General features: G+C 48.5%; 1 protein-coding gene across 1 annotated transcript in view; it reads left to right on the top strand.

Annotated features, from left to right (window-relative positions):
* CFDP1 (craniofacial development protein 1) overlaps positions 1-26,462 on the top strand; it is a 70,385-nt gene that overhangs the window by 38,213 nt on the left and 5,710 nt on the right. Inside the window, exon 6 of the mRNA XM_062586101.1 lies at positions 26,122-26,280. Coding sequence (XP_062442085.1) covers positions 26,122-26,280 — 159 coding nt within the window. The remainder of the gene's footprint in view (positions 1-26,121; positions 26,281-26,462) is intronic.

Here is a 26,462-nt window from a genome sequence, read left to right as displayed (position 1 = left end):
ACATTAATCTCAGTGGTGAGAAATGTGACTTAGCCAAGTCCAAAGGAGAAACTCATCAGCATCAGACCCAAACCCAGACTGCCAGTGTGTGATTGCCTTCTTTCTGTGCTGAAAGATTGTGGGAACACTCAAAATGATCATGCAAGTGTCTTAGTTCTGTGCTGTCTAGCACTGGGATAACTCTTGCGCAGGCTATCACACTGCTTGGAGGTCTGTTGATGGAAGGTGGCTGATGGATGTTGGGAGTCTTGGTGGAGAACCTCTGTACAAGGCTGAACGATTAGCAAGTATTAGGATGAAATGAATTTCAGAGTTTTGCTAACCAGAGGGTCCTATTTTAACTCTGTAATTTTTGATAGATTTGACTGAGAAAAAAAAGAAGAAAAAAGCTTTGTGGTTGTAGTTGAATTTGGAAAGGGGCCTGCCTCTTGCAACAGAGGCCATTGCTTTCAAGCAGTGCTAGAACTAGTTTCTTACCATGTTTTTTCTGAGTATGTGAAAGCTCTGAAACTTGTTTTTCTAATGTGCTGTGACTCTATCCCTTGCTTCCCCTACCCTTGGACTCCATCTGTGTACTTCAAAATAGTAGGAGGAAGAGGGCAGAGAAAGAACAAAGGCTCATAATACAAATGGAAGGAAACCAGGGAAATACAGGAGGAAATGGACAGTGAGAAATAAAAAAAAATAATAATAAAATCCAGCTGCGGTGAATGCATGGGGCATGAGTGCACGGGGATGCTTTCTGCTTGCTGTTCAGAGGGGCAGAGCTCGAGCCCTGGATTGTTGAGCTGGACTTTCCTTTGAGTCAGGGAGCTATTCAGGCCCCTGACAATGTCCATTATATGCAGTGAGCTTGTTTGTTTAGGCCCAGTGCTGGACTTTCTTACCCTTTTTTTGCGTACAATGAAACAATTTCCTCCGTGCAAAGTAGCCAGGCCCAGCTATTTTGCTGCGTGAATGCTTGACTGCCTGCTTTCGGCAAGCACCTCGTTACTCTCAAAGTTCACGCGCCTAAATCTTTCCTATGCTGATGAGATGCCCAAGGAGAGCATCTTCTAACAAAAACACTGTTTTTTGTTTGACTGATAGCAAGTGTCTCTTCTCTTTCTACCCATCCTTCGAAGAAATAGGAAGAGGTGGGTCCCTGCCTCTCCAGGGTGCTAGTGATTAAATTGGTACCGTGAGGCAGGCTGAAAAGAGAAGTCCAGGATAGCACTGAGGTTCGGTGGCAGTGGTGCCAGCCTGTCAGCGATGCTGATGCCTCACCGCGGAGAGAAGACCCGGAGAACAGAGGGAGAGCATGGCCACCGCGGAGAGGCAGGCGCGTCCTCGCTGCAGGATCAGCGGGGCTCTCGGCCCACGTGGACACACTTGGATTTGCTTTACAGCTGCAGAGAAACCAGCTGGCCCCGGTTTAAAGGACAAGGGAGCTCCCTTGAGGTTCTGTACACATGCAGCGGGGTTGAGGACAGCAGCTGCATCGGCACCCGAGCCCGCTCCGTGGTGGACATAGGCTCTGTGACCTTGAGCAGCCCAAGGTTTTAGCCCTGTTACTAGGAAACAGGTCCCACCTCCACGACGAGAGCGTTGTTTTTGGTGGAGAGACGTGCTCTTTAATCCAGCCTGTGGAGAAACAGCAGTAGGCAATGCCTGAGCCAGGAAGAAGGTGCAGTAACCTGTAGGGGTTGTAGTGGGAGTGTGTACTCTCTTGTAGTGGGAGTAACCTGAGCATAGGAGCAAGTTGGTGCAGGCGAATGGTGCTTTCTCCTTGTGGTATTTAAATGGAGAAATTGCTTATTCAGTCCTAGGCCTTTATTCAACCACAGCTTGTGCCGTAAGAGCCACTTAGCAGCTTTTAAGAAAATTCTTCAGGAAAAAGTGTTCTGTGCATTCAGGGAAACATCTGTTGTCATTCTGAGCAGAAACCAGTTAAAACAGTCCTTGGACATGTGAATGATCTGCAGATTCTTGCTGCAGCTATGCAGTTGCTTCTTAAGGAATAGACTTGGATGTGAAAGGTAAAGAAGGTGTTCTAGCAGCATTGCTTCATATATAGAAAATGGAGCGGTGCCTCTTTGATGCCTTCAATTGCCTGTACAGCACAACACAAAAGGAGTCCCAGCTCTGACTGTGACAGCCAGCCTTCTAAGGTCAACTTTGGACCAAGATTTTTTCAAAAGCAGTTATTTGTTTTGATCCTGCTCCTGTTTGTTCTCAGGAAATTGTTTTGCTTTGTAAGTCAAGCCCTTTTAAGGGCCTTCAGTTCAGCACCCCAAAAGCTAGGGTTTACTAGCTGCTTCTGGAAAATGCTGGCCTGAGTTTTATTCTCCTGACGTGTATCCTTGCAGTAAGAACTGAGGGATGGAGCATTTAAATAGAAGAAACAAGCTACAATGCAGCTAGATAATGTCAGTCTTGTTGCTTTAATATTCATTGCTAGGCACAGCAATCAAGCTTTGTCACTTTTAAGTTAAACATCCCTTAGTCCTAGTCGGCTTCTCTCTATATACATGAAAGGGATGACTGAGCCAACAGCTGCTAAAAGCATATCTCTTACTTATATTTCACTAGGTTTTTGAAGATTAAGTCTGGGCGTAGAGGATGAAAGGGATTTTTCCTTATCTTTTAATAAGAAACTTGTATTTTCAGATATGAAAAAATAGAGCATCTAACATACTTTTTTCCTGCTGCTTTCTCGGAGTGGGATGGGGGTAGGGGAATGTGGAAATTCTACAGGGAATAAAAACCAAGTCCCTCTTGGTCTGTCGCAGTTACCACAGCCCTGCCCAGTTCCCTAAATTGATGGGTAAGGACTTGCCATACTGGAGTTCTCATGACATAGCTGTACTTGCAGAGTAGGAGACGGAGCAGGGTACGTGGAAATTAAGTGTAGGGGGCTTTGCACACTTTAATCGTGACCAGTGAAGGGAAGGATGATCTCTTCTCTCTGCCTGCTTTATGCCTGTAATTCAAGGACTTTGAAAGATTCCTGTAGCCATCTGGTTTTGCCGTCTCCATTGGCTAATAAACCCTTTGTGGAGAACGGGCATCTTTGTTATTGTTGCGGCACTCCAGCCCTTCACTCAAAAAAATAAACATCCTCAATGTCTAAAATACTGCTTGGTGCAGTCAGAGAGGACCAGGTTAACACTTTTGTATCAAAAAAAAAAAAAAAAAAAAAAAAGCAGGGGAAAACTGTTTGGAGAAGGGTTTCTGGCTGCCTGCATTTAAAAATGTGGCGAGGGAAAGGGCATCGTTCCCAGGATAAAACCAAGCCAGAAGCTTTCATGTCCCCTTGGAGGCAGACACATGTGGCATGGACAAAGACGCTGCTCTTTCTATAGCTGCAAGATCACAGAGAGGAATAGCATAAAGCCTGTGTTTGTCCCAGTGTGTGCTCAGGAGAAGGGTGCGAGTCGTTCCCACGCAGCCTTCTCGAGAGTAGCCTAAAACAATATTTAGCGTGCTCTTGCCAGCCACTCATCTTTACACTGGCAGGTTGAGACAAGTGATGGAGTTGCTTCAAGGGAATTTGAGGGTGAGCCAGCTGTGTGTGGCATGGGGGACTCGGCTGATGTCTTGGGGCGCTTCTTTTGCGTGCTGGTCAGCAGCAAGGTCGCTAGCTGGATGCAGAAAGTTCAAACTTTGTGATCAGCAGACTGGAGAGGAGAGTTGGGCGCGTCGTATCTAGCGTGCTCAGGATTTGTGTGAAGAGTTTGAGAAGGCCGTGGAGAGCTTCAGCCCAAACTGGAGAGATTTGTCTGCGTGGTGGAGGCCGGTCAAAGTGCGGGGTGGTCAGGAGTGCTGCTGAGAAGCTGGCTGTGGCTTGCTGCTTTGGGACCCCTGGGTGAAGCTGCAAGCTCCAGGCGAGCTTGGGCTTTTCATGTGACTCTAGGGGCAGCCGTTCGTGAGAGGTGAAGACCTCGGGGAAATGCTGCAGCTAGAAGTGCATTTTGTTACTTGGTTGATTTTTTTCATTTGGGTTAAATGCTACTTGTATTTGCCGCTTACAGATTGGCTGAAAAAGGTTTGCCATGCTGTGACATGACTGGTAACTCTGCTGCACACCAAATTCAGATCAGGGGTTTTCTTCAGTATACTTAGATTCTTTTTCTTTTCTTTTCTTTTCTTTTTTTTTAAGCCTATTTGTAATAGCCTTAGGGCCTGACAGCAAAATGTGCAAATTTAAAAGAAGAGATGATCCTGATAGAAAAGTATAGCAAGGAGCCAGTACCCATCAGCTCTCTTTGGCCTTGCCTCCAAGTTTGCTGTGAGCCTGCATTTCATCTCTGTGTACCCCAGATCACAGGACATGCCTAGTTTGCAGCCTTGGAGAGTGGAGGAGCTGCCTCTTTCCTCTTCTAAAGTAATTAAACTCCTGGGATGGAAGAGCGCAGCATTGCTCACTGCAGTGGTTTAACCGTGAGCGCTCAGGTCCCCTTTCCCAGTGTACCCGTGAATTCAGTCCTGGAGAATGCTGCAGAGCGCTGCAGCTCTTCCTGTCTGCAGGAGCAAACGCGAAGGACGGTCTGGCAAGCTGTGGGCGCGCGTGGTTCTGCTTCGGTGTACTCGCAGCACGCTGGGTAGGGAGGTCCAGGCAGGGCTGCCCTCGAGACCCTGGATCTAGGAGCCAGCTGGTGCATGTGGTTCACTGGTTAACTGAAGAGGAGTCTAGCTCCTTTACTCCTGCCTTTACTCGTATTTTGCACTTCAGCAGTGTTCAGGTTCTCCAGAAGGAAGCGTTTGGCGCGTCTGCGACGCGTGCATTGAGCTCAACCGAATGTGCGAGTTCGGGAAGCCAGCAGGGAAATTCTGCCTTGAACACCAGGCAGAGGAACCAGGTAAAACAAACGTTTCCCTTTCTGAGGTGCTTCCTTGGCATTGTACTGATACAGGCTTTCCTATCTGCTGAGTCCTCCGGGGAGCTGAACCCAGCAGGGTCTGCTCAGAGAAGCATCCCACCTGGGAAGTGTTCCTGTGTGATTTTACTAAGAGGAGAGGAAAACCCAAGAGGGGTTTTATTCATGAGGTAAGACTCTGGCTTCTGAGCTGTGCCTTTAGGCATATATTTAAATGGAAAGCGCAGTCAGTTTTACTTCTGTCAGAACGTATTTCTCTAGTTGCTACATTCAAGTGAGGGTATACTTTGAAAAATGTTTGTCTCTGGCAGCAGTTTTGCTCTGTAGCCTTTGCAATTCAGAACTGGTCTTGTTTAGTCCTGAGAAAGGGTGTATGGATGGTCTTGTTTTGTTTTTTGTTTTTTATTATTTTTTTTATTTCTATCTGGAGCCAGCATGGCAATGATAAGAGGAGAAAGCAAGCTTTGATTTGTACTTGCACGTTATCAGCAGGCTGGTTATTAAGCTAGAGGCATTTTTGTATTCCTCTGCTCCTTAAGACAGAGTAAATCAAGGTCCCCAGAGCAGGCTTCAGCGCACAAACCAGTTTGTGGTAACCCACAAGCTAGGAGGAACCGTGATTTGACCTACAGACCTCTCCAGTTCTTTATTATCTCTCTGCTGTGTTTCTGAGTTGTTCACCACATTGCATGGGAGATTTTTTTTCTGAAATCTCCAGGTTTTCAGGTTTTGTTGCTGTACCACTACTGATAGCTTTCATACCATGCTTTTGCTGCTTCTCCCAGGACTGGACTTGCAAATTTTTTCCACAGCATTAGACTCTATTGCACTTTCCCTAACATACGGAAGTCCAGAGGGATATTATGGTCATCCAGAGTCTACAGACAGTTCTAAGCTTTCAGCCTCTCTGCTGAAAGCCCTAGAAAAGAGACTCTGTTATGAGCACTGGTTTGGTGAGACGAACCTTTTTGTCGGTCTCTCCAGGCTGGGTTGTGGACAAAGCCTTTCCTCTGACCAGCGAGGTCAGCTCTCGTTTTTTCAAAACCTCTGGCTCGCTCAGCGTCTAATGTAATTGTAGGAAGGGGTGATGCTAGCTTTTGAATGAATTGCCAAATGTTAAAATATTGGGAGTTTTTTTCCCCCCCATAGTTCTGGGCCAGGGGAAGGGTGATCAGGTAAAGGCTCCAGCTTGCTAGTGAAGAAACTGAAGTTTCTAGCTCTCACGGCTGGAAAGGAAGGGGAGCTACTTTTGCTAGTTTAACCTAAGGCTTAGAAAACTAGGAGGCAAATGAATATGCTGTTTCTGTTCTTATTTGTATAAAGTGTCTAGCTTTTGAGCTAACCTCAGCTGGAGGAGATGTGGAGCCTGACTCATGGCTTTCCAACACAGGAGTTGGCAGCTGTGTAGAGAAGAGTGCCCCTGTGCTCTTGGTTACATTCATGTTCATATGCCTATGAAATTTGGGTGTGTGCTCTGGTTCGCAGCGAGCCCTGCCTGTTACAAACATGTGGCTGGCTGCAGGTGGCCTGCCCGCTATTCTGTAGTTTGGCTGGTGCTAATACAGCAATACGATGCAAAGCTGCCTTTAGTTAGCTGTTTTTCTCTCATCTGTATGACAGTGCATATGGGTTTTAGGTATTCAAATCCTCAAGGGAAGTTGCTGCTGGAGGATCGTGACTTGCTCTGTTTTCATGTCATATTTGGAGACAATATTTAGTACTGAAATTTTTTTTGACTCCTGAGTGTATCTAGTCCCTTTCTATATTCTAAAAATTTGCTTGTCAGCAATATTATTGTCCTGTTCTTTTATACTAGATAGGGATAAAGCTGCTAGACAACTTTTATGTGCATCCCAGTCTTGCCAGTTAATCATGGGCTGGAAGAGTGGATCAGCTGTCTTGATTAAACAGCAAAAGCAAGGAAAAGCTGATGGTGTTGCATTTCTTGTCTGCAGTGATCTTTAGCTTAGAAGAGCACATCTTTGCTAATTGACTGTTAAATGAGTGCTTGCTGAGATGCACTATCTTGCCATTCAAGTCCTTTAAGGAATAACTCTGATCAGCTGTACACAGGGTTCTTAAATATAATCTGCCTAATTACCGGAGGACTTTGACCTTCTGGTATTAATGAGCCAATGCTTTGGGCTACACACCAAACCTTGGAGATGGGGGGCAGAGCTGCAGAGGTTTTATTTCTGTAGTGGTAATGTTCCAAACAGCAGAGGACTGCTATTTTTTAATCTTGAAGTGAGACTTGAAATCAGCACAACATCGTTCTGAAGATAAGCTCCAGATTTCTAGGGTAGGGGACATGTTATCGCACGTCTGGACCACCGATCAGACACTTTCCTGGCCGCAGATCCTTTGTCCCAGTTGCTGTGCATGCAAATAACGTGTGTTTATGTGCATTTCCCCCGTTCGGAAAAATCCGAGCCCTGCGGGACTGTAGCTTCCTTCTGCGTTGTGAAGCAGGCCGAGCTGAGAGCCAGCTGAGTGCAGGCTTGCTGCTCGCTCGCAGCGATGCTGTTTCCAGGCACAGATCCTGCAGGGTCTGGGGAGCTTTTGGAGCCGCTGCGCTCAGCGTCTGGAGGAGGAGGAGGATGGTTTGTCGTGTTGCTTGGCAAGGATTCCCGCTGCCATTTTAAAGAGCTCTGCTGACAGACTCCGGAGGGAATCCCAACCCGGGCCTGAAAGACGGCGCTTTCGCTTTAGTGTCGGAAAGGGCTGGACGAAAGGAGGGGCTAGCTGCAGACACAGGCAGGCCTGCTCTCTTCCCCCTTCCACCCGGGTTTTGTTCAGCTCGGCCGGCTTCTGGCACCGTCCTCTGGCAGTGCCTTGCGCGGGGCAGGAATGCTGCTTGTCGTGGGAGGCTCAGTGCACGCTCCCCGGGGTGCGGGGAGAGCACGGATTACTTGGATGCTTTCCGGTCCCGTCCCCTCCGCCCCACTCGGTTGGGATACCTCACTGGAAAGCCAAAGCAGCAGGCTGGAAGTGGGAAGAGGGATGAGAAGGACTCCTGCTGTGCTGCCGCGGAGTCGATGCTGCGGGAGCAGTTGGTATTTCATTGCTGATACTAAACCTGGATGGGGGGAAAGGGTAAGGAATGTGGCTAATGCAGAACACCTGCCTCTGACAAATGCCCAATCCACTGGAGACCCCGCCGTAATTCTGTAAATCACAAACAGGTTTTCAGCCCTTCCAGAAATGTGCCCTTTTAAATGCTAGCCATCAAATGGCCTAAATTACTGATCCAGTGGCTTAATGCATAAATTGAGGCAGATTTAGAATAGTCATCAGAGAGCAGTGTTTAGTACATGGTATCCAGTTCAGTGCTCTGCGTCTTGTTAATTCTGACTTGATGAATAATGTGGGATTTTGTTTTCGTTAAACTAAAACATATCGTAGTAAGGCTGTTTAACTGAGGTCTTCCTGAAGCGTCGCACAGCGTGCATCTCTGGGAAAGGGGGCTCTGCAGGCAGCAGCGCCGCAAATGAGCGCGTGGGAGACTGCTGTGGGTAATGAGTGGTCTCCAGCGTTGGGCCTAGTCCCAAAATCCAGCTTGCCCATTTGTTTCCCCTGCCTGTCTCTAGAGCAAGAAAGGAAATCAGAGGTATTGAGGACTGGTTGTACTCTTTATGCTATAACCTTAAACCAAAGATGATCATGGGAGCCAAATATTACTTCTGTAACCTGTACGTACACACACACCCACCATTGAGATGAATTAAGTTGCCTCTTCTCTCTGAGGTGGCATGACGGGACGTCTGTCTGCAGACTTCAGTGGCATTTTATTTGGGAGGGGAGTGGAGGGAGGCAATTTTCTTACACTGGCAAAGGCAGCAGAGGCTTAACGAAGCTTGGGTTCTGCAGCCGGTGGCTGCGTTAGTAAGGAAGTGCTGCTGCGCTCTCTTCCTGGAGATGGGCCTTTTCCAGCTCTTTGCCATGACCTGGGGATAGTAGGCATCCGTTCTGGCCTTTTTTCCGTTGTGCCACGTTTTTAGATGAGAAGACTAACAGGAGAGGCTTTTTCCTTGGCAAGGCTTTACCGTGGTTGGATTCTTCTGCTCCTGGTAACGTTTTACGTTAGGAATTGAAGGAAAGGGCACAGAAGGAAAAGTACTGTAGCAGAAATATCGTGGAGGGGATTGTCACTTCTTATTTGGTATTAGTTGACTTAAGACCTTTGATCATAGATTCTGAAGGGAATTGGAGATTAGACTCTGAAGAAAGCTAAGAGATCAGAAAATGAGGTACAGCTGCTATATTGGTAGTGTATCAGTAGCCCTTTTCCTGTGTGGAGCAGGTATGAGCGGTAGAGATCTGAGAGCAAGTCTGCTGAAACACCAGCTTCCAGCCCAGATAGAGACAACAAGAACATCTTACCCAGGTTTTACTGAGACATATGGGAGAATTTTTTTTGTTGTTGTTCTTGAAGGTCTCTTTCCTGCTGGTCTCTTGAGAGGTTCAGCCTGACTCTCCTGTGTCTTGCTGCTTGCAGATCCTGATTTTGGTGTTGAAGAGCAGCTGTAGTATGGTTTCAAGCCAGGAGGTGTGCACAGGACCTAGTTGATCCAGCTTCTAGATGAGCAAAGACTGTATTACGTGGACTTTGGGAAAGTGAATTGTATTCCTGCTTAAGGAGTGAGAGGAGAGCATGGGGGTGGCTAGTGAAGTGGAGCCACCCATCTGCCTCTCCATTCTTCAAAGAGGTTTTTCAGTGCCTTCGCTAACCTTTGCCTCCCAAATGTATCAGAATGTCTGTACGCAGGAAGACAGATTCTCTGCTGCTGCTTGTTGGGAACCACTGTGTGTTAGGGAGCGGGCTGAGGCGTTTGCATTGACAAGAGAACTCTGATTACATGTGTAATTAGATGCTTGGCATCATTCAGCACGCTCTGTGGGGTACATGTGTCAGGTTATCCTCAGGCAGCTCCTAGGCAGAGCGTGATAGCCTTGACCCTTGATGCAGTTGTCACAGATGGAGTCAAAAGGAGGGGTTGTGCTACACATAAGACTCCCTTTCATTCCTCCCTTGCCGAGGAATGCTCTCCAGGAACCGTGAGAGGCAGGCCGGGTGACGGAGGACCTGTCACTGGAAGTCTGCCTGGGTAGTCAGGGCACTGCGTGCTGGGAAGGCTCAGCTGTGCCTTTTTTTTTCTGAGGCACTAGACTTCTTTGGGGGAGCGTCACGAAGAAACTGGTGCCAGGGAAACAGAATCCAAGTGAACAGAGCTAAACTTTCACCAGGAGATCCAGTTGATATAATTAAAAAAAAAATCATCTAATGGGTGGTGAGGTTTAGGGGGTTGCTCAACAGGTTGGATCAAAGGGAAATCAGCAGGCCAGGGGTCAGATCATGGAAACTGCTGAGAATTGGGGCTGGCCTAAGAGTCAAAGAGGGGAAGCCAAGAAAGACTTGAATTGTCGTGGCAAGGTGCAAAGCAATAGCTTTAATGTTTATTACAAGCACAGTCCAACCCAAGAGAAAGTAGGCAATAAGATTTAATAAAGGTGCTTGTAATAGCAAGTCTGTTTGGGTAAAAACACTGCCCTTCTTGTTCAAGATAGGGATGAGCTGGGATGCATGGTCCTGCCAGGAGGAATCAGTGTTGTTAGAGACAGACCATTGTATTTCAGAGCATTGACTTGATCACCTATGAAGTTCAGAGACAATGTTATTTCAGTGCACAGCATTACACAGCTGATTAAATGTTTTATGGGCCGATCTACCTCTGTTTTATCCTTCTTTGAGGGCTTGCAGCATTTCACTCTGAACGTGCTCTGTGCGGTGGGCCTTTGGAGTAAAGTGGTGTAGGAAAGGTGGCCTGTGAGAAGCCAGGCACAGTACGAGCAGCAGCAGCGGCGGCTCTTTGCTCACTGCCTGATAGTAACTGTATGATTCAGTCCTGGAGAGCCCAGGGGGTGAGCAGGGCACAGTTGTCATGGCTCACTTTGCAACTGCTGGAGGCAGCAAGTGATTTTTTTTTCTGCAGTTTGGTAGCTGGAAACTCAAAGTGGCTGCCGAGATGCCTGCTCTGAGCTCCTGCTGCAGTGTGGTAGTATGGGTCATGGCATTTCCCTGACGGTTCCCCCGGAGCGCTTGTGGTTGAACTACAGCCTGCATTTTTTGAAAGAGGCATCCACTCGCAATGGAAAGACTTACAATTTGGGATCCACCACATCCTTTGGGAAGCTGTTCCCATGGTTAATGCATTTACCGCGTAACCGTTACAGCTCCCTAAAGGCGTCTGAATCCTCAGCTGGCAGGGTGCCTGCCTTGTTCAGTGTTGCAGCATAGCTCTCTGCCTCCTGAGACAGAAGACTTGTTACAAAAATGAAATGACCTGCCCGAGGTCATGCAGGCAGCCTGGGAGATCTGGGGACCTGAACCTGCTCCCTCCAGCCCGGGGTATGGGAGTCAGTTCTGTGATGCATTTGTCTGGCCGTTCATCGGCGGTCGGCTGATCTCGTCTCCTCGCTGGATGATGTATGGATTGCTGGTTTGCCCTCAGCAGCTGGTAGGTCACACGGGACTCGAGAAATGGCTCTGGCATCGTACCAAGCAGAGGCTGTGGGACATTCACCAGCGAATTCCAAAGACAGTGTGTCATGAAAACCCCGGCATGGCCGCCCCCCGCTGTGGGGGGCTGCCGGAGGCGCTGAGAGCCTTGGCTGCTCACGGTCCCCATCTTCTGTGGAGAGCCCAGTCTTCCCCAGCAGTTTTTGGTAAGTCTGTGTTACCGTGAAGTCTGCGTCTCTGCTCAGGAGCCGCCCGCCTGCCTTGTGTGGATGGAGGGGGAGCCTTGCTGTCACCCCACCGCCTGCCTCCCAGCTGTAAGGTGGCAACTGAGCATATGGCTGGGAGAACTCAGCTGTTTCCGTGTTCCTCCTCTGGGGACTTCAAATCTATTTCCAGCGAGGTGGGTCTCTAGGAAGAGGAAGGGCAGCCCTTCTAAGTGGCTGCTGCCAAAGCTGGAAGGCGCTCAGAGTAGCGTGGCCAGCCACAGGCGTTCAGAACACTTGACTCAAGCCCTGGAAAAAAGCACAAGATAATCTTAGTTTCCCCTCTAAAATATATTTTGGGCTCTTGCTTTGCCTTCTGTTTGTGACTGAGCCTTTTCTGCAGCCACCAGCCTTGGAAAGTTGTGTTTGAAAAGAACTGAGGACAGGCTGTGCTCTTAACTTTTTATTGCCTGCTTTCTCTTGGGTTGGACTGTGCATTTTAAAGGGCAAACATCTTTGAAGCTTTTAGGGTGTTTCCCTTCTGTTTTTACCCCATGTCATGCTGCCTTTTATCTGGATCATTTGGCAAACTGCGGTGGAGGAAAGGTAATTTTGACGGATACCCTGGCAGTGTTGACCCTTCTCAAATGCAATTAAACATGATCAAACCCTAATTCTCATTTTATGTTTGCTTGTAACAGTGCCCAAATGTTTATTGTCCCCCATAGTGCCACATACTGCCAGGACAGACTTTCCACTGGAACATAATTTATTATATTCAGTCCATGCTATTTATTTACTTGCATGGCACTGCAAAGCGACTGCTCCACTGGGCTTTAAGTCACTCCAGTTTGTTACCCGTTATAGCAATACATTTATGCTAGGGAGCCCTGAAGCTTGTTCACACCGATTTAATTTCCTGGGAACTTTCCCTGATCCTGGCTTGTTGGCTTTTGCAAACGTTGGCGCGGTGGAGGCAGTGCGTTTTGCTGTGATCGGAACTATTCTTCCCGCTGTCGGATTAATGGTTAGGGGGAGGAGGGGTTTCCTCCCGCCCTGCGTTTTTTGGCTTTCCCCGTCTCGTTTTGATCAAAGCCGGGCATCGATCTGCGACGGTAGGAAGCTGGTCGGAGCCAAAGGCTGTGCCGCATCCGAATCATTCGCCCTGGCAGAGCTGCAGCCCCCTGCGCTGCTTGGGGCTGCCTGGGCGCTGGTTTTGCGGCTGGGAGGGATCCGGGATGGCAGAGGTGCCACGGCGCTGCGGAGAGCAGCCTGGGAATCGCACCAGCTGCGGAGCCATCCACGCTCATACACTTAAAAATCCTTTTAGCGCTGGAACAATTCCATTAGCAGGACTCTTCAGCCGTGATTTGGAGCAGCTTCTCTGCTGGTTAAAAAATCAAGTCCACGCACCAGGCTGGAGGGCCGGTTGTAACCGGGACATTCCCCATGTACTTCAAGGCTGCTCCAAACTGGAATCTTAAACAAAAGATCTGCTGTTAGACAAAGGACGAAGGAACGAGGAAGAACTTCTCCTCTGTTTGCCAGCAATTTCTTTAACTGTCCTTTTTTTTTTTTTTTTTCCCTTAAGACTTGGTCACCAATTAAAACCATGTCATTTTGCAGGCAAAGATGACAATGTTTTTAAGGCTGCACGGTGAAATAATTTTAGTGCTGTTGGTTCTAGCAGATCTGAATGTTCTCAAACAAATGCCTTTTAAGATAAAAATGGTCCATGCTTGGTCCCAGCCCAGGGTTGTGGTCGTGATTGTTTTATTTGAAACGTCTCAACTAGACCCAGTGAAGTCAGTGAGAGCTGCAAGTGTTTGAAAGTGGAGTCGCACTTATTTCCATGCCTAAATATGGGCGTAACGCAGGGTGTTACTCCGCAATGCTCCGGGCTATGACCCGAGATGTAGCCCAGTTAAGTATGCTTTTTGCCACAGCTACCAGCGTTCAGTAGCTTCTGGCATCTCTCAGATCGTGAGCCTGATTGATCCAGGCACCAAAAAGTTTTGCATGTCTTCACTTTTTTTTTTCTCCCTCCTGTCGGTGCAGGTGGTGTCTCAGCCACGTAAGAATAGGTTTGCTGGCAACTTGTATGTATTTTTATTGATTAATGTGCGTTGGTTCAGAAATACAAAGGATAGGAATAAGAGCATATTCTACAGACACGTGTGCTATAAGAACAGCTACATCTTTATAAATGTTACTTCTACTGTTGGAGTTCTATACTGGAAGCACTAAGATACGAATTCATATGTAGCCTACACCCTTGGAGTGGATTACGTGCGTCAGGTTTGTGTTGGTGTAGAGAAATCTATACAAAACTGGTGCATTTATCATCCCAAATACTTTACAAAACTTTGGAGTTTCATTAAATGGATATGGAAAGCATGAAAAATGCAAATATATTTTAATAAGAAGAATAAATTTGAGTAGTGCTTGCAGGTTCTAATTGTCCATGTGAAAACAATTTAATTTGGGAGTTGACACCTGTATTTTTTTTTTAACTTAAAGCTTTAAAAATAATTGAAGTCCTCTTCTCTCTACCCCTAGCTGTTGCAAGTTATCTATCTAACCATCAGCTTCACCCTGTTTTTCTACTGCAAAATAAATGTGAATGTTTAAAGTACATTGGGAGCTTGTTTAGGGGCCAGTGCCTATACGGAATTTGCATCACCCTAATAGCAGACAGGGTCGGACGTGCTCTCGTGAGGCTTAGGGAGCTGCTGCTTGCCTTGAGGAGGGCAACATATTGGACCAGGTCAGTGTTCCCAGCACGTTCCCATGCAAACCCAAACCGATTCAGTTCTTCAGCGATTGGGGCAGATCTGTCCTCCCCTGCCCTGGGAGGAGAGCTCATGTGATGAGTTGCTGTGCCTCCTCGACAGGAGTCGCAGCTTCCAGCTGGGACGGAGCGACTGCTCCGGCGTTCGGCCGCGGTTGCGGTGCTGGGTAGCGTTAATGCGGAGCTGGCTGGAGAGCAGACCCCAAGTCGCAGGTTCTTACCCGTCAGCTGAATAGTGAAGCCATCAGCCAGGGCTGGTTAGCACTGGCTTGGAATCGTTAATGTCTTTATAGTATCAAAGTCATTTGAATGCTGCAGCTCTTTCAATTAAGCTCCTGTTGAGCTCCATATGCGGATATCGTAACGTAATTGGCTGGCCCGCTGCAAAAGCACTGGCAGAGCTGCTACTGAAACAGCCTCTGTGTGTGCTCCGTGCTGGAAAGGAGCCAGAGCGAGCCATGGTCTCCGCACAATGTCACACTGATTACAAGAGTGTGAGATTTTGTTTTTGCTAAAATAGTTCTGCCCGTACAACCCGGAGGGCAGCTGCAGTTATACTAGTACAGAGGGGCCTTATGCCGCTCTAAATCGTTCCCGGTTCTCACGGCAGTCAGCGATGCGGCTGGAGTACCTTTAGCCTGCCGTAACAGCCTGTGCATGGCGGGTACTGCTCAGCTCCACAAGTGCAACTTTATTTTCTTGACAACCCTATAGCAACTACCTCTCAAAGGCCTAAGGAAAATATTTTCCTTCCTCTGGCTGTTAGGAAATGGGCTTTCCATGGCAGCAGGCCCTGCACAAAGGGTTTGGTCCTGAGCAGGAAACTCCTGTCCATTCCCTGATGATCCCTTCCTGCTGATAAGGGAGTCTCCCGGTCAGGGGCTCTGGCTGAGCTAGCGAGCTCCTCAAGAGCTGATGGGCTGCTTGAGCCTGTCTTCCGAAGCCTGTGAAACAAGACTCCAGCCCACTCTTCTCCGCCAGGCTCTACAGCGAGGCGGTGTGTGAACCCAGATGCCTGTAGCGTGAGAGCTGCTAGCTCTGGCAGAGCTGTGCACCTGCGTTACTGCTGCATAAAGGGGGGAGTAAATGAGCTGCATCCTTCTTACTCACAAATTTTTGTTAAGGTCTTTCCTTATGCCTGTGATACAGTGTAAGATCTCAGGGTGATCCTATGCCTTTCTTGCACTGTGTTTGCAAGAAGGCGTTCTTCAAAGGCAGGGAGCAACAGCTAGGAATGTGGCTGTGGCTACTGTCTCCCACTCCTGTGCCAAGGCATCTGATTTGTCCCCTGCTCAGCAAATTTATCTTTTGGAGTGCATGGAGGCCCAACTCTTCCATCTGCCTCGTTGTCTTTTGGGAAGGATGGTGTCTGTGTGCGCAGTGTTGCTCTGCATCTACATTTGAGTCATTCTCAGTTTAGGGGGCAGAGTAGAAAACAAGATGGTGCCATGTCTTTGCGGTCCTGTTTCACAGCAGAGCACCACGTAGGTCCATGTGTGTCCAGCCCTGTACTTTGGGAAGGGTTTATCCAGCACAATTCAAGGAATGGGAGATGAGTGCAAAGTATTTGCACATCTTAGGAAGTGAATGAGAAAAGAGGTTGATACCTGTGATCTCTGCTGACCAGCTACTGCATGATACTCTACAACCCCCTTTACCCCATGCCGCTTCAGTTTTGTTGTCTGCAAACCGATAGTCGTTGCACCTCTTCCCTTTTGAAGGTGAGGTGCAAAAGGCAAAGCCACATTGTGCAACCTGTAAAATTCCACACACGTTCACTGCACTGGATTAATAGTAAATCTAGCGATAAAATAGTAGTTAGAATACCAGAGCTTTGACGTTTGAGAGGCCCTTACTCATTACTACTGGGAGGTAGGAATGACATGTTTTTTTTCCCCTGTGACAAATCTGTATTCCCTACTGACTCTATTCAGACACAAATACATCCAGCCTTGACTATGCCCACGGCAAGCTCTGCCACTGCATGCAGCAATCCTCACTGCGGTAACGTCAAGCTTACATTTAGTCTGTCACATCTGCCCTTGCCTCTCCGTGCTGCTGGAACCCATGTCATCTCGGCCAGGCTTTGCCTGCTAGGCTGTTGGGGTGTCGCAGTCCATCTGTCCTTGCCTGACGGTCCCTTTTATCGCTATCTCGAGTTTCTTAAGCGCTCTCCCTCGTAGACCCAGCCTGCTGAAGGCTCCAGGAAGGCAGGCAGGGCGGTGCGTGGGAAGGTGGGATATTGCTCCCGGTTCTTGCTCAGCTTCTGCTGTGTCCGTAGTTGCTTTGGCGACCCGAGAGGGTTAATTCTCAAGGGAAAGAAGCCTGTGTGGTTTTGATGGTTGTGTGAACATTCCTCTCTCCAACCGCTGTTATCCGCTGGGGGAAGTTAGCATACACGTACATTGTTGTCAGCCTCCTCCTGCATTTGTAGAGGAGTATTCAATGCGGGGCTAAAGATGGCCAGGGTGATTGGAGCTGGAGGATGGGATGTGTGTGTTGTTACTGTTATATAACGATCCCCTGCTGGGTTTAAAGGCTTGCCTAGATTAACCCTGTCGTGCTAGGTGCCTTGCAGGCCTGCAGCTCTTCAAAACAGATTGCCGTGAGCAGGAGCGGTGTGAATTCTTCTTTCACCTGAGCAACTTGCTGCAAGGTCAGGCCCTCTGTCTCTGTGGAGTGCCACTGCTATGACAACTCATAGGGATTTAGAAATTTGCCCTCTGCAGATGTTTTGTGCACACATGGCTGTTTTGCAGTGAGCGTTTGTATTGGGAAAATGGCAGCAAAACCCTCTTCAACCCCGTACGTGTCATACACTTGAGTGTGTGTACGTGGTTGACGATCGTGGAGCGGGAGAGGAGGTGCTTTTAGAGGTGGAAGGCTGTTACTGGTAGGATGACATCTCAGCACGGTTCAGGAGACTGATAAGGAATGTAGGCACGTGCAAACGTGCGAGTTTGCAGGCTTGTCTGGGTGATAGCTTGGGAGCAGGGAGAAACAGGCACCTTGACTAAAGCGGCAGGACGTGTGACGGCACTTCACAGAAGTTGTGCCTTTTCTTGCTTCCATATGTGCCTGATAGAAGTTACTTTTCTTGAGAGTAGTTCTACCACTCTGTGCTGCAATCCTGGATTATCTCCTCAATGCAGCAGAGTCTGTGCAAAAGACACCCTACAAGTGGAGAGAAGCTGCAAGCAGCACTAGCTACGTAGAGGTCTTCACTGCGGGGCTGTCCAGAGGCCTGGGAGGGCACGGGGTTGCTGGCCAAAGACTGTCAGAAACCAAAAAGGACTGTGATCTCAGCTTAGCTCTTCAAAATCTGCTAGCTAGTGTTGCAGCAGTAGCGAGGACAAGGTAAGCTGGAGATAACTTGGGTCGATAGGCTCATGTTGTCCACTAGAGATGAAACCTGCGTTTCCTTGTGGTTCTTAGTGTTTGAGGCTGGCTCTGCTGCAGTAAGAGCGGCCACCTTCGGCAGGGGTGATCTTGCTCCAGGTATTTTTGCTGGAAGCTGCTGTCAGCAAAGCCTTCCGTGCACCTGCGGTAGAAATAAGTTTGTCTCGGTGTGTTGGCAGACTCACATACGGAGTAATTGGGTTTTGCCAGCTTAGTTGTTTACTGCTTCATTAGGGTTTAGCAATCTCTGCTGCCTGCTCTGAGGGGTCATGTAGCATTGCAAAATGCTTTTTGCCCCAGTCATGGCTGCTTTTCCATGCTGGTTTGTTGCATGTCACCCTAAGAAAGCGAAGAGCGTTGTGGCATTGCTATGGAGATGCTGTTTTACACCACAGCTCAAAAATCGCTGCTTCAGGAGCGTTCTTCGGCTCGATTTGCGTACACTCTAGGGACGCGCGTGCTGCGTAGCTGCCTCTACCTGAGCAAGCAGAGCGTGTGGAGGGGAACTAGAGTCTGAACTGGCCGTGGGCTCCTCAGGCTACGCCGCCCTCGCCAGACGGGGAGTCAGGGATTCCTCCGCGCCAGGCCTGGCCTGCGTGTGCTCAGCCCTGGACGCTGCCACGCGAGCAGGATCATCGCCGCTCTCGGCTGTCCAGCAGCATCCTCCCTGCCTTTTATCTTCGTTTCCTCCTCCTCGCTTGCTCTTTTTCCACCTGGGATTTAAGCGTGTGCGTGTTTGGCTTTGGGAAGGGCTTTCTCTTTTCAAACGCCTGCTGTGGCAGGCGGCCCTGAGAAAAGGCTGATCTGTTCTCCGCATCCATCCGAGCGCCCGCTCAGGAAATGGTGCTGGGTTTTGTCTGGGAGGCGTTTCCATCCTCGTGGGGATGCACTGGCAGCAAGCTGTGGGGCCAGAATGGGAACTCAGAAATGCTCTGCTTGACTGCCTCAGCCAGCCGGGCAGGGCAAGAAGGGGGGTACGGTACATTTTGGGGGTCTGAAGACTTCTTTTATCATTCTGAGGAATATTTATGCAAGCTGGCATGTAGGGCACTGTTATCGTTTGACTGCAGTCTGCTTCGTTAACAGGCCCAGTTGGGCCACCCTGACCTTAAAGAGCAAATGGGACTGTGCTTCCCTTTCTGGCGTGTGCTTGGCTTCTTCCCCGACGGTGTTCCTGCTCCTGTGTCCAGGAAGGCTGTTTGGAGAGGCTGGGCCACGAGCCAGGCTTCTGCATGCGTTCTCCTTGGGTATAACTACAGAATTGCTAGAATGTGTGGCTTTGTCACAACCATACACGTTTTTATTTGAAAGGAGGACAGCGGGGCGGGTGATCTGTGGTGCACTGGGTAGGAATCTTCCACTTATTAAAATGAAAGTATTTACTGGCTACATCGATCGCCCAGCTGTGGTTAGGTTGCATGAGAACCATTTCCTGCTGTTAAGGAAACTATTCAGTTTTACAACAGTTCACGGGTAGGAGTAGATATTACTATTTATGAAACCTTACATGCCCTTCTTTTTGGGAATAGTTTCTCACCCTTGCATTTCCCTGCCATTTGGCATTTAGGAACGGTCTCCCTCTTTGCGTAACACTCTTGCACACCAGACTTGCACGAGTGCTGGGCCCGAGAGCGAGCTCTTGGCTGGCTGTCGAGAACCTGTAGTGCTTGCAAAGAGCAGCTATGCCATGCCCTTGATGAGGGCCCTGTGGTGCGGTGGCTGGGAACCCAGCTGCCACAGCTTTGCTGCAAGCGAATACCCCAGGCTCTAGGGGAGAAAGGGAGCTGGGCAGGAGAGGGGCTACAGGAGAGCCAAGGCTTGATGATGAGTGTAGTCCTGTCGCCTTTTGACACTCCATGTCATTTAACGACTGGTATCCTGTCATAACAGCGGGATCTGATGTCCTCTAAAGGGCTTCTCTGCATCACGAGGAGCCAGGTTCGCATGGCAGCTTGCATTTGGGTTGTTTTTTCTGCTTGAAGATTTGCAAAGCCTTTGAGCAGAACTGTTCACCAGACCTTGGTAGGAGTTCAGCTGTGTGCAGACAGAGCAAAAGCTGCCAAGACCCAAGATCAGATGCCTCCTGCTTGACCTCTTGTGCCAGAAAGCGTAAGTGCTCTTGCCCATTGCCCTCTAACACACAATAAACTATTCATCCACCCTCGGGTGGATTCTGGGCTCTGAACCTTCTTTGGGGTTCAGAATCTCCCTGCTTCAGTGACATCCTATCTTGTGTTCAGTGTTTACTTCTTATGAACTAAGCCCTTTCTAAAAGTATTGATACAAGACAAAAGTTAGACCTTTTACTGGAGAAGTTAATATCTACAGTAAGGAGGATAATGCAAGGAGGATGGAGAAGCAGTGCAGGATTTGTGGTCTGCCTGCTTCAAAGGAGCCAACAGAAGCAATGGAGAGTAGATGGCTTGTGATCCTGAAGGTGGAGGGTAGTGCAGAGCTGCTGGAGATTAAGCTCCTTTTTGGAGCTGAGGAGGCTGCTGGCTCCATGATCAACATCTGAGTAGGCTTCCTTTGGGCACCCTTTGTTCAGTGGGATTGGCGTTGAAGTACTTTCACAGCTCATCCTGCAATCTGATCCTGCTAGTCTCTGCCTCCTTCTGGCCGTTGGCTTGATCATTTGAGGCCAACTGGTACTCGTTCAGCTGCTGAGTTGCCTGTGTAGGTATTTCAGAAAGACAGGAGGTACTTTTCCCCAGTGTTACTCTTTGACAGCTGTGGCATAGTGTTACAGAGAGAAGCTGATTCGTGAAGGCATCTGAGATCCGCTGCATCAAAGGAAAGGCAATGGCAAATAGGAGGAGCACAGAAGGACCAGTGCGAAGCTGTATGTTTGGGTAGCAGCAGTCATCTACACAAATCAGGGAAGAAAATAACTGTCTTGGCAGCTGTTGAGCAGATCTGAGTGAATCACAGGCTCAACATGAGTCAACAATGTCACACGGTTGTGAAGAGGCACACGTCATAGGGGCTGTGTAAGAAGTTGCATGCTCCGCAAGGCATGTGAAGTATTCCTTCTGCTCTCCGTGCTGGTAGAGCCTCAGCCGGAGCCCTTTCCCGTTTTGGACACTGCATTTCGAGGAAGAGGTGGACCAATAGGAGAGAGTCTGGGCAGAGCAGTGAGAATGGTCAGAGGGCTGGAAACCATGAGAAATGAGAAAAGCTTGAAAGAATTGGGATTGTTTAGTCTAGGAAAGTGAAGGCTGAGGGGGAATATGAAGTTTTCAGCAACATAAAAGGCTGCTGCAAAAAGTGAGGGAATGATCTGTTCCTAGTAGCTACTAGGGAGAAGATAACAAGTCATATGCATAGGCTGAGCAAGGAAATTCAAGTTAGACATGGGGGAAAACTTACGTAAGTGAAAGGCTAATGAAGTACTGAACTCTAGTGTGGGGAGGACTGATGTCAGGAGGCCTTTCAGAAGAGAGGAACTGATCTTGCCTCTGCTGGAGGGATGGACTTACAGACCCTTTTAGCCCTGTTTTTTTATGGCTTTAAGAGTATTTTGTAAAACTAGTGATTATGAAGCCAGACTCACGTTTATGAGATAGACTCATGTTTCCAGAACGCTGCTGACCTTCCTGTTGCGAGAGAGCAAGGATTATTTGTGACAATGTCACTTTATCATTTGTATTGCAACAGTTCTCAAAGATCCTGGTCGAGCTCCAGGCTTGCATCGAGATGGGAAGAAATCTAATTGTTAAGAGAGGAATACAGAGTGTTTTTGTTGGTGTCTGGATAGCGATGGAGGCTTTTGCTTGCTCTTTTTCCCTGTGTCTGACTGTGGCAAGTGCTGCACAGGCCATGTCCTAAAGACATTAGGTGGGTGCAGGGGAATCCCTCCACCAAGACAAAGCTCGCTGACGTGTTTGTTTGCTGGTTCAGGGGCTGACCGAGGCTGTGCTTTTTAATTGCGGAAAGTAAGAGCGTGTCCTTGTGTCCTAAATAGACGATTGTCCTGATTCTCATCCCCAGGATCCATTATGCCTTAGCGAATTACTTTCTCTCTTTTAAGTGCCTTAGTGATTAAAGATGCCACAGCAGATACCCTTAATGAGTACAAAAAGGGTAATAATTCCTCTTGCTGGCACTGAATGCAATTAATCAGGCCCCTTTACTTGCTTTTGAAACAGATGAGGCATTTAAGGCCAAGCAAGTTTTTAATTGGACTTTAATGTCTCTCATTTAGTTCATTCTGGCACAAGCGTAGGAATTCCCACCCCCAGGTTTGCTGTTGGATTCTTTCAGGGTGTTGAGAGGCTCAGTGCAGATTGAAGAAACAGCAGCAGACTTGAACATGTCCTTCAGACCATGCCCAGCTCTGTCTCATTGCCTGGCCCAGGAATAGTCCTGTTGGAAAGAGCACAGAATTGGCCAGGCAGAAGCAGAGCTGAGGATAATCTAGCCCAGGGGCTGCCTCCAACATGGGGCTGGCGCCAGCTGCTAGCAGTATTTTGGGAACAGCCATGAGCTCAAGGATGCAGCATAACCTGCACTTTTCCATTGGGCTTCTCTGCCTTGAAGGGACCATTGACTTGAAATTCTTCTTAGAGCTCTCTAAAAGCTGCTGAGGGAGGTGCATGTTCATAAGCTCCCCCCTGTAGCCTCAAGCATGAGGTAAGTTGTATCTTACGAGAGATACTACCAAGATAATGGCCAAGAGGAGGTACGGAGACCCTGAACAACATTCTCTCTGCTCCTTCTGCCAAACAAGCATTTCTCCTGCAGTCTCCCCTGCCCACCAGCTGCAGCTCCTCTGCCCTGTTCTTCCCTTAGAGCTCAGCCCGAGATTTTTCCCCTGTGGTTGGAGAGAGGGCTGCACATCATGGTAAGAGAAGGGTGAAAATAGACATGTGTGTACACCAGGAATTCCCATGGGAGACCAAACTCACAGAAAGCATCTAACCTACAGACTCTGCTCCCTACTGTGAAGTCCATGATGGCTCTGCTTCCATCCCCAGTCCTGAATCGTCTTGGGTTTACTTCCTTCCACTCCTGGCTATCCTCCACTGTGGTTCAGGCAAGGCAGTTGTCCCTCAGCATACCCCAGTTCATGTTTTGTGGAGGAAAGCACGCTGCAGCCCTGCTTGGTTGTTTGTCCCAAGCAGCTCTTCCCCACCTACAGCTACCTAGGCTGACACCTCGGGGCACAGGGAAAAGACATCAGACTTGGCATGTATAAGCTTGCCTTTGAGCCTGCTTGTCACTCCTCAGGGCAGGCATACCGTGAACAGCCAGCAGAGAGCCCGAGGCTCTTTCAAGTAAGTTTTCCAGGCACATGACTGTTTTGCAGAGTTGGGCTTGGCTGTAGTACAGTTAATAGTGATTGTAGATTTCCACCTACAGAAGAATTGGCAGGATACAGGTGAGCTGTGACTGCCTTGGGCAGGTGAGATGGCACAAATTCTTTTTCTCCAAGCAATTTTGGAGATATCTAGGGACGATAAGGACAACTGCCCATGTTTCTGCATCCCTGTTTCTCCCACTTTAAGGGCAGGCAGAATTGTAGGCAAAAGTGTGTCTGAAAAGTACATTCACAGAAGTCTGTTATTGAGTGTGTGTGTTCATTCAAATGTCTTCTGCCTACCAGAGTTGGGGAAGACCAACATGATAAGTTGGGTCAGACAGAGCACTTCTCCAGGTCTGTATTTGGACATCTTTACTCTGTCTCTTGCTAAAAAGTCAAGGCCTCTGGGTGTTTGGCCGATCCTGCGCCATATCCTAGCTGTCTTGCATGTGGTGGTCTCTCTTGTGCTCAACATTACGCTAATTATCTGAATGAACTAACTTTATTCAAAGCAGCTGCCTGGGATATCAGAGCGTGGCGAAAGTTTGTCTTCCATCCTTTGGAATATCTTCAAGCGAGAACTGTGTGTGTTTCGCTTCTCTCCAGCCCCTGTCCCACCCAGCACGGTGAGCAGAGTAGTCTGCACTGAGAGCAAAGGCAGCTGAGCCTTTTCCCCGCGTGGTGCAATGAACTGCCTTACACAAACACGAGGCTCTGCGTTCCAAGCTGTTGCTCAGCGGGGAATGCCACGAGGGATGCGTGCCCAGTATCGTGTTTGTTTTTTCCTTCTTATTTGTCATATCTCCCGTCCTCTCCACACCCTCTCAATTTGAACACACATCCGATACCAGATTTGGCAGTTGCACGAGGCTCGCATAGGCATAGATAGCTTGATGTGGGGGCAGAGTCTCCATCGTGTGATGAGGAGGTTTTTGCGCAGGCTGCTGGGCCAGGTGCCCCCTTGCACTCCTTTTCTTTCCCCGCTGCTTACAGACAAGGGCCCTCGGAGCTGTCAAGTCCTGCAAAGCAAGGGAGAACTTGGGCGCTTAGCGAGGGTCTGGGTTTTATTACGTGGTCATGATGGAGGGCTGCAGGCTTCTTGATGCAATGCTTGAGGGTAAAGGTGACCGATAAAGCATCCAGCTTGTTCTACATCCCTGCAGTGTGGCACGTGCTCCTGCAGTGGGTACAAGGAGATTGGCAGGGCTGGAAAGAAACAGGATGACCAAGTCCTGAGACACTTTTGCTCTTCTGGCCTGGTAGTATGAGGAGGGGCAGGCAGCTTTGTCCAGCAGCTGCGGAGCCTGCCAAGGTGCCCTTAATCCAGGGTCTTGCACTTCAAATATACCAACCAGCGACAGGGAGCTGCAACCCCAAGTGACCATGGCCAGCCGTTCTTGCTCTCAGAGTCTTCTGGCTGAAGCTTGTAAAGATGTCATCTTCTTTGATTTAATTCCATATAAACTGTAGGATTATTTTTCTTTAGAGGCTTGCAAATTATGAAAGCATAAACCACGTTAATGATCCGATAAGGACAGTTTTGGATGCTTTCCCAAGAAGAGCTATCTGCAGGCAGACCGTGCTTGCTTTCTGCCTGGGGAGTACTAAGCGAGAGCAGCCTGCTGCATTCACCTGGCAGCCCCCCATCCCAAATTCTTCTATCTCCGTGGAACAAGAATCATTTCCTCTTGGGGTTTTTGCAGAGGCAAGGGCTTCGCAAACCTGGAGTTATCTCTGGAATGTGTGTAAACACGGAGCTCAATGGGATGTTGTTTGCTGCCTTCTCTGGGGGATGATTTAAGAACGGGTTAATACGAATTTGTTTTACTGGTTCCTAGCTCTGAGAATCGTCTTCCTCAGACGGTGACCCGGCTGACCCAAGTCCTTCATGCCATGTGTGTGCGTTTCCCGGCACAAAGCGGAGATTCAGGGGCCCTGCAGCGTGGGCGGAATTTCGGTCCTCGTCAGCGCTGAACAGATGGGAGTGCTGCCGCTCCGCGTCTCACCCCGGGGCTGGCGACGGGCAGCACCCCGCTGCCTGAGTTTAGCGTGGGGATGGGTGGGTGACTGCAGACTCTCTACCTGAGAGCAGGGAGCTGGGAGCCAAAGGTGGTCTTCCTGCTAAACGAGGACCTGGCAAAAGACGCAGGATCCCGGTGCACGTGCTTTGGGAATCAACGTGTTGCATGATGGTGTAGCTAACGGGATTTATACTCTCCTTGGATAAAAACAGCGAATTGCGTTCAGAAGAAGGATGTCTTGCTCACAGCAGGGAATTACACGCAGTTCTGGTGTCCCTGGTTTCAAAGGCTGTTGGAGCGCAGAGGGATAAAATCTCAGAAATGATACGTGGGCTAGGACAAAATGCATTTCAGTGAGAGGCATAAAGAGCTCCATCTGTTTGTCAAAAGGAAGATTCAGATGTAACTTTGTTAAGGTGTGAGTACGTTACTAATGAGGACAGCCCGGGCACCAGAGTGCTTTTAGATTTGGAATAAGCAGTGGCAGCCAGAAATGAAATCTAGACAAAAATCAAGTTGAAAATAGGCTTGTTTATAACAATGAAATGGTTAAATCCTAGATACGTTTTCTGTGCCAGTGACGCACTGGGTCTGGATTCCTTCCAGCAAATGGTGCTTTAAACTGAAGACAAAGAGGTGGGCTTAGCACGGAGGTGATCAGTGGAATGGCTTGGCCTGGGATATGCAGGGGGTCAAACTAGATGGTTTAATGATCTCTTTAGGCCTGAAAACTTTCTATTTTTTTCAGAAGATAAATGAAACAGCCCTTTCACAAAGAGATAGCGCTTGAGATGTGCGTCTAATGAAGTCTACTGCATACAGGGGTACAACAGAGTAGGATCTGCAGGAAATGTGATTTTGTTGTCCAGAGGCTGCCTGAAGTTGGTAGCCATCTATTTAGTGGAGATGGCTCACCATCACGAAGGCCACCACTTTTACACGTGACATTTCTCAACTCTATTTTTAATTGCTAACTGATGTCTTCTCCCTGTATTGAAGTAGCCTTTGCTTCCTTTTCTCCATCAGGGTAAAGAGGCCAGGTGGTATGAGCAGCCTTCTTGGAAAGATTACCTCCAAAAAGCAGAAGATGAGCACACTGGAGAAATCCAAACTGGACTGGGAGAACTTCAAGGAGGAGGAGGGCATTGGGGAGGAGCTGGCAATCCATAACCGAGGGAAAGACGGGTAAGAGAGACTTTATCTAATAATAGTCCAGCATTTTCCACTGCTTCCTAGCACACTGGGATTTGTTAAGAATTTGCTCTGCGGATATATAAAGCTGATAGCTGTTCTTGGTGTCTTGAAAAGACTGGTGAGGTCTGCAGTAGCTGGAGACAAGCACCTATCACTTTCCTAACAACCTTCCT

Source organism: Rhea pennata, chromosome 13 (assembly GCF_028389875.1).
Source record: "Rhea pennata isolate bPtePen1 chromosome 13, bPtePen1.pri, whole genome shotgun sequence".
Classification (NCBI taxonomy): Eukaryota; Metazoa; Chordata; class Aves; order Rheiformes; family Rheidae; genus Rhea; species Rhea pennata.
The sequence above is the reverse complement of the archived record's forward strand: the minus strand, read 5'-3'. Positions and strand labels throughout refer to the sequence as shown.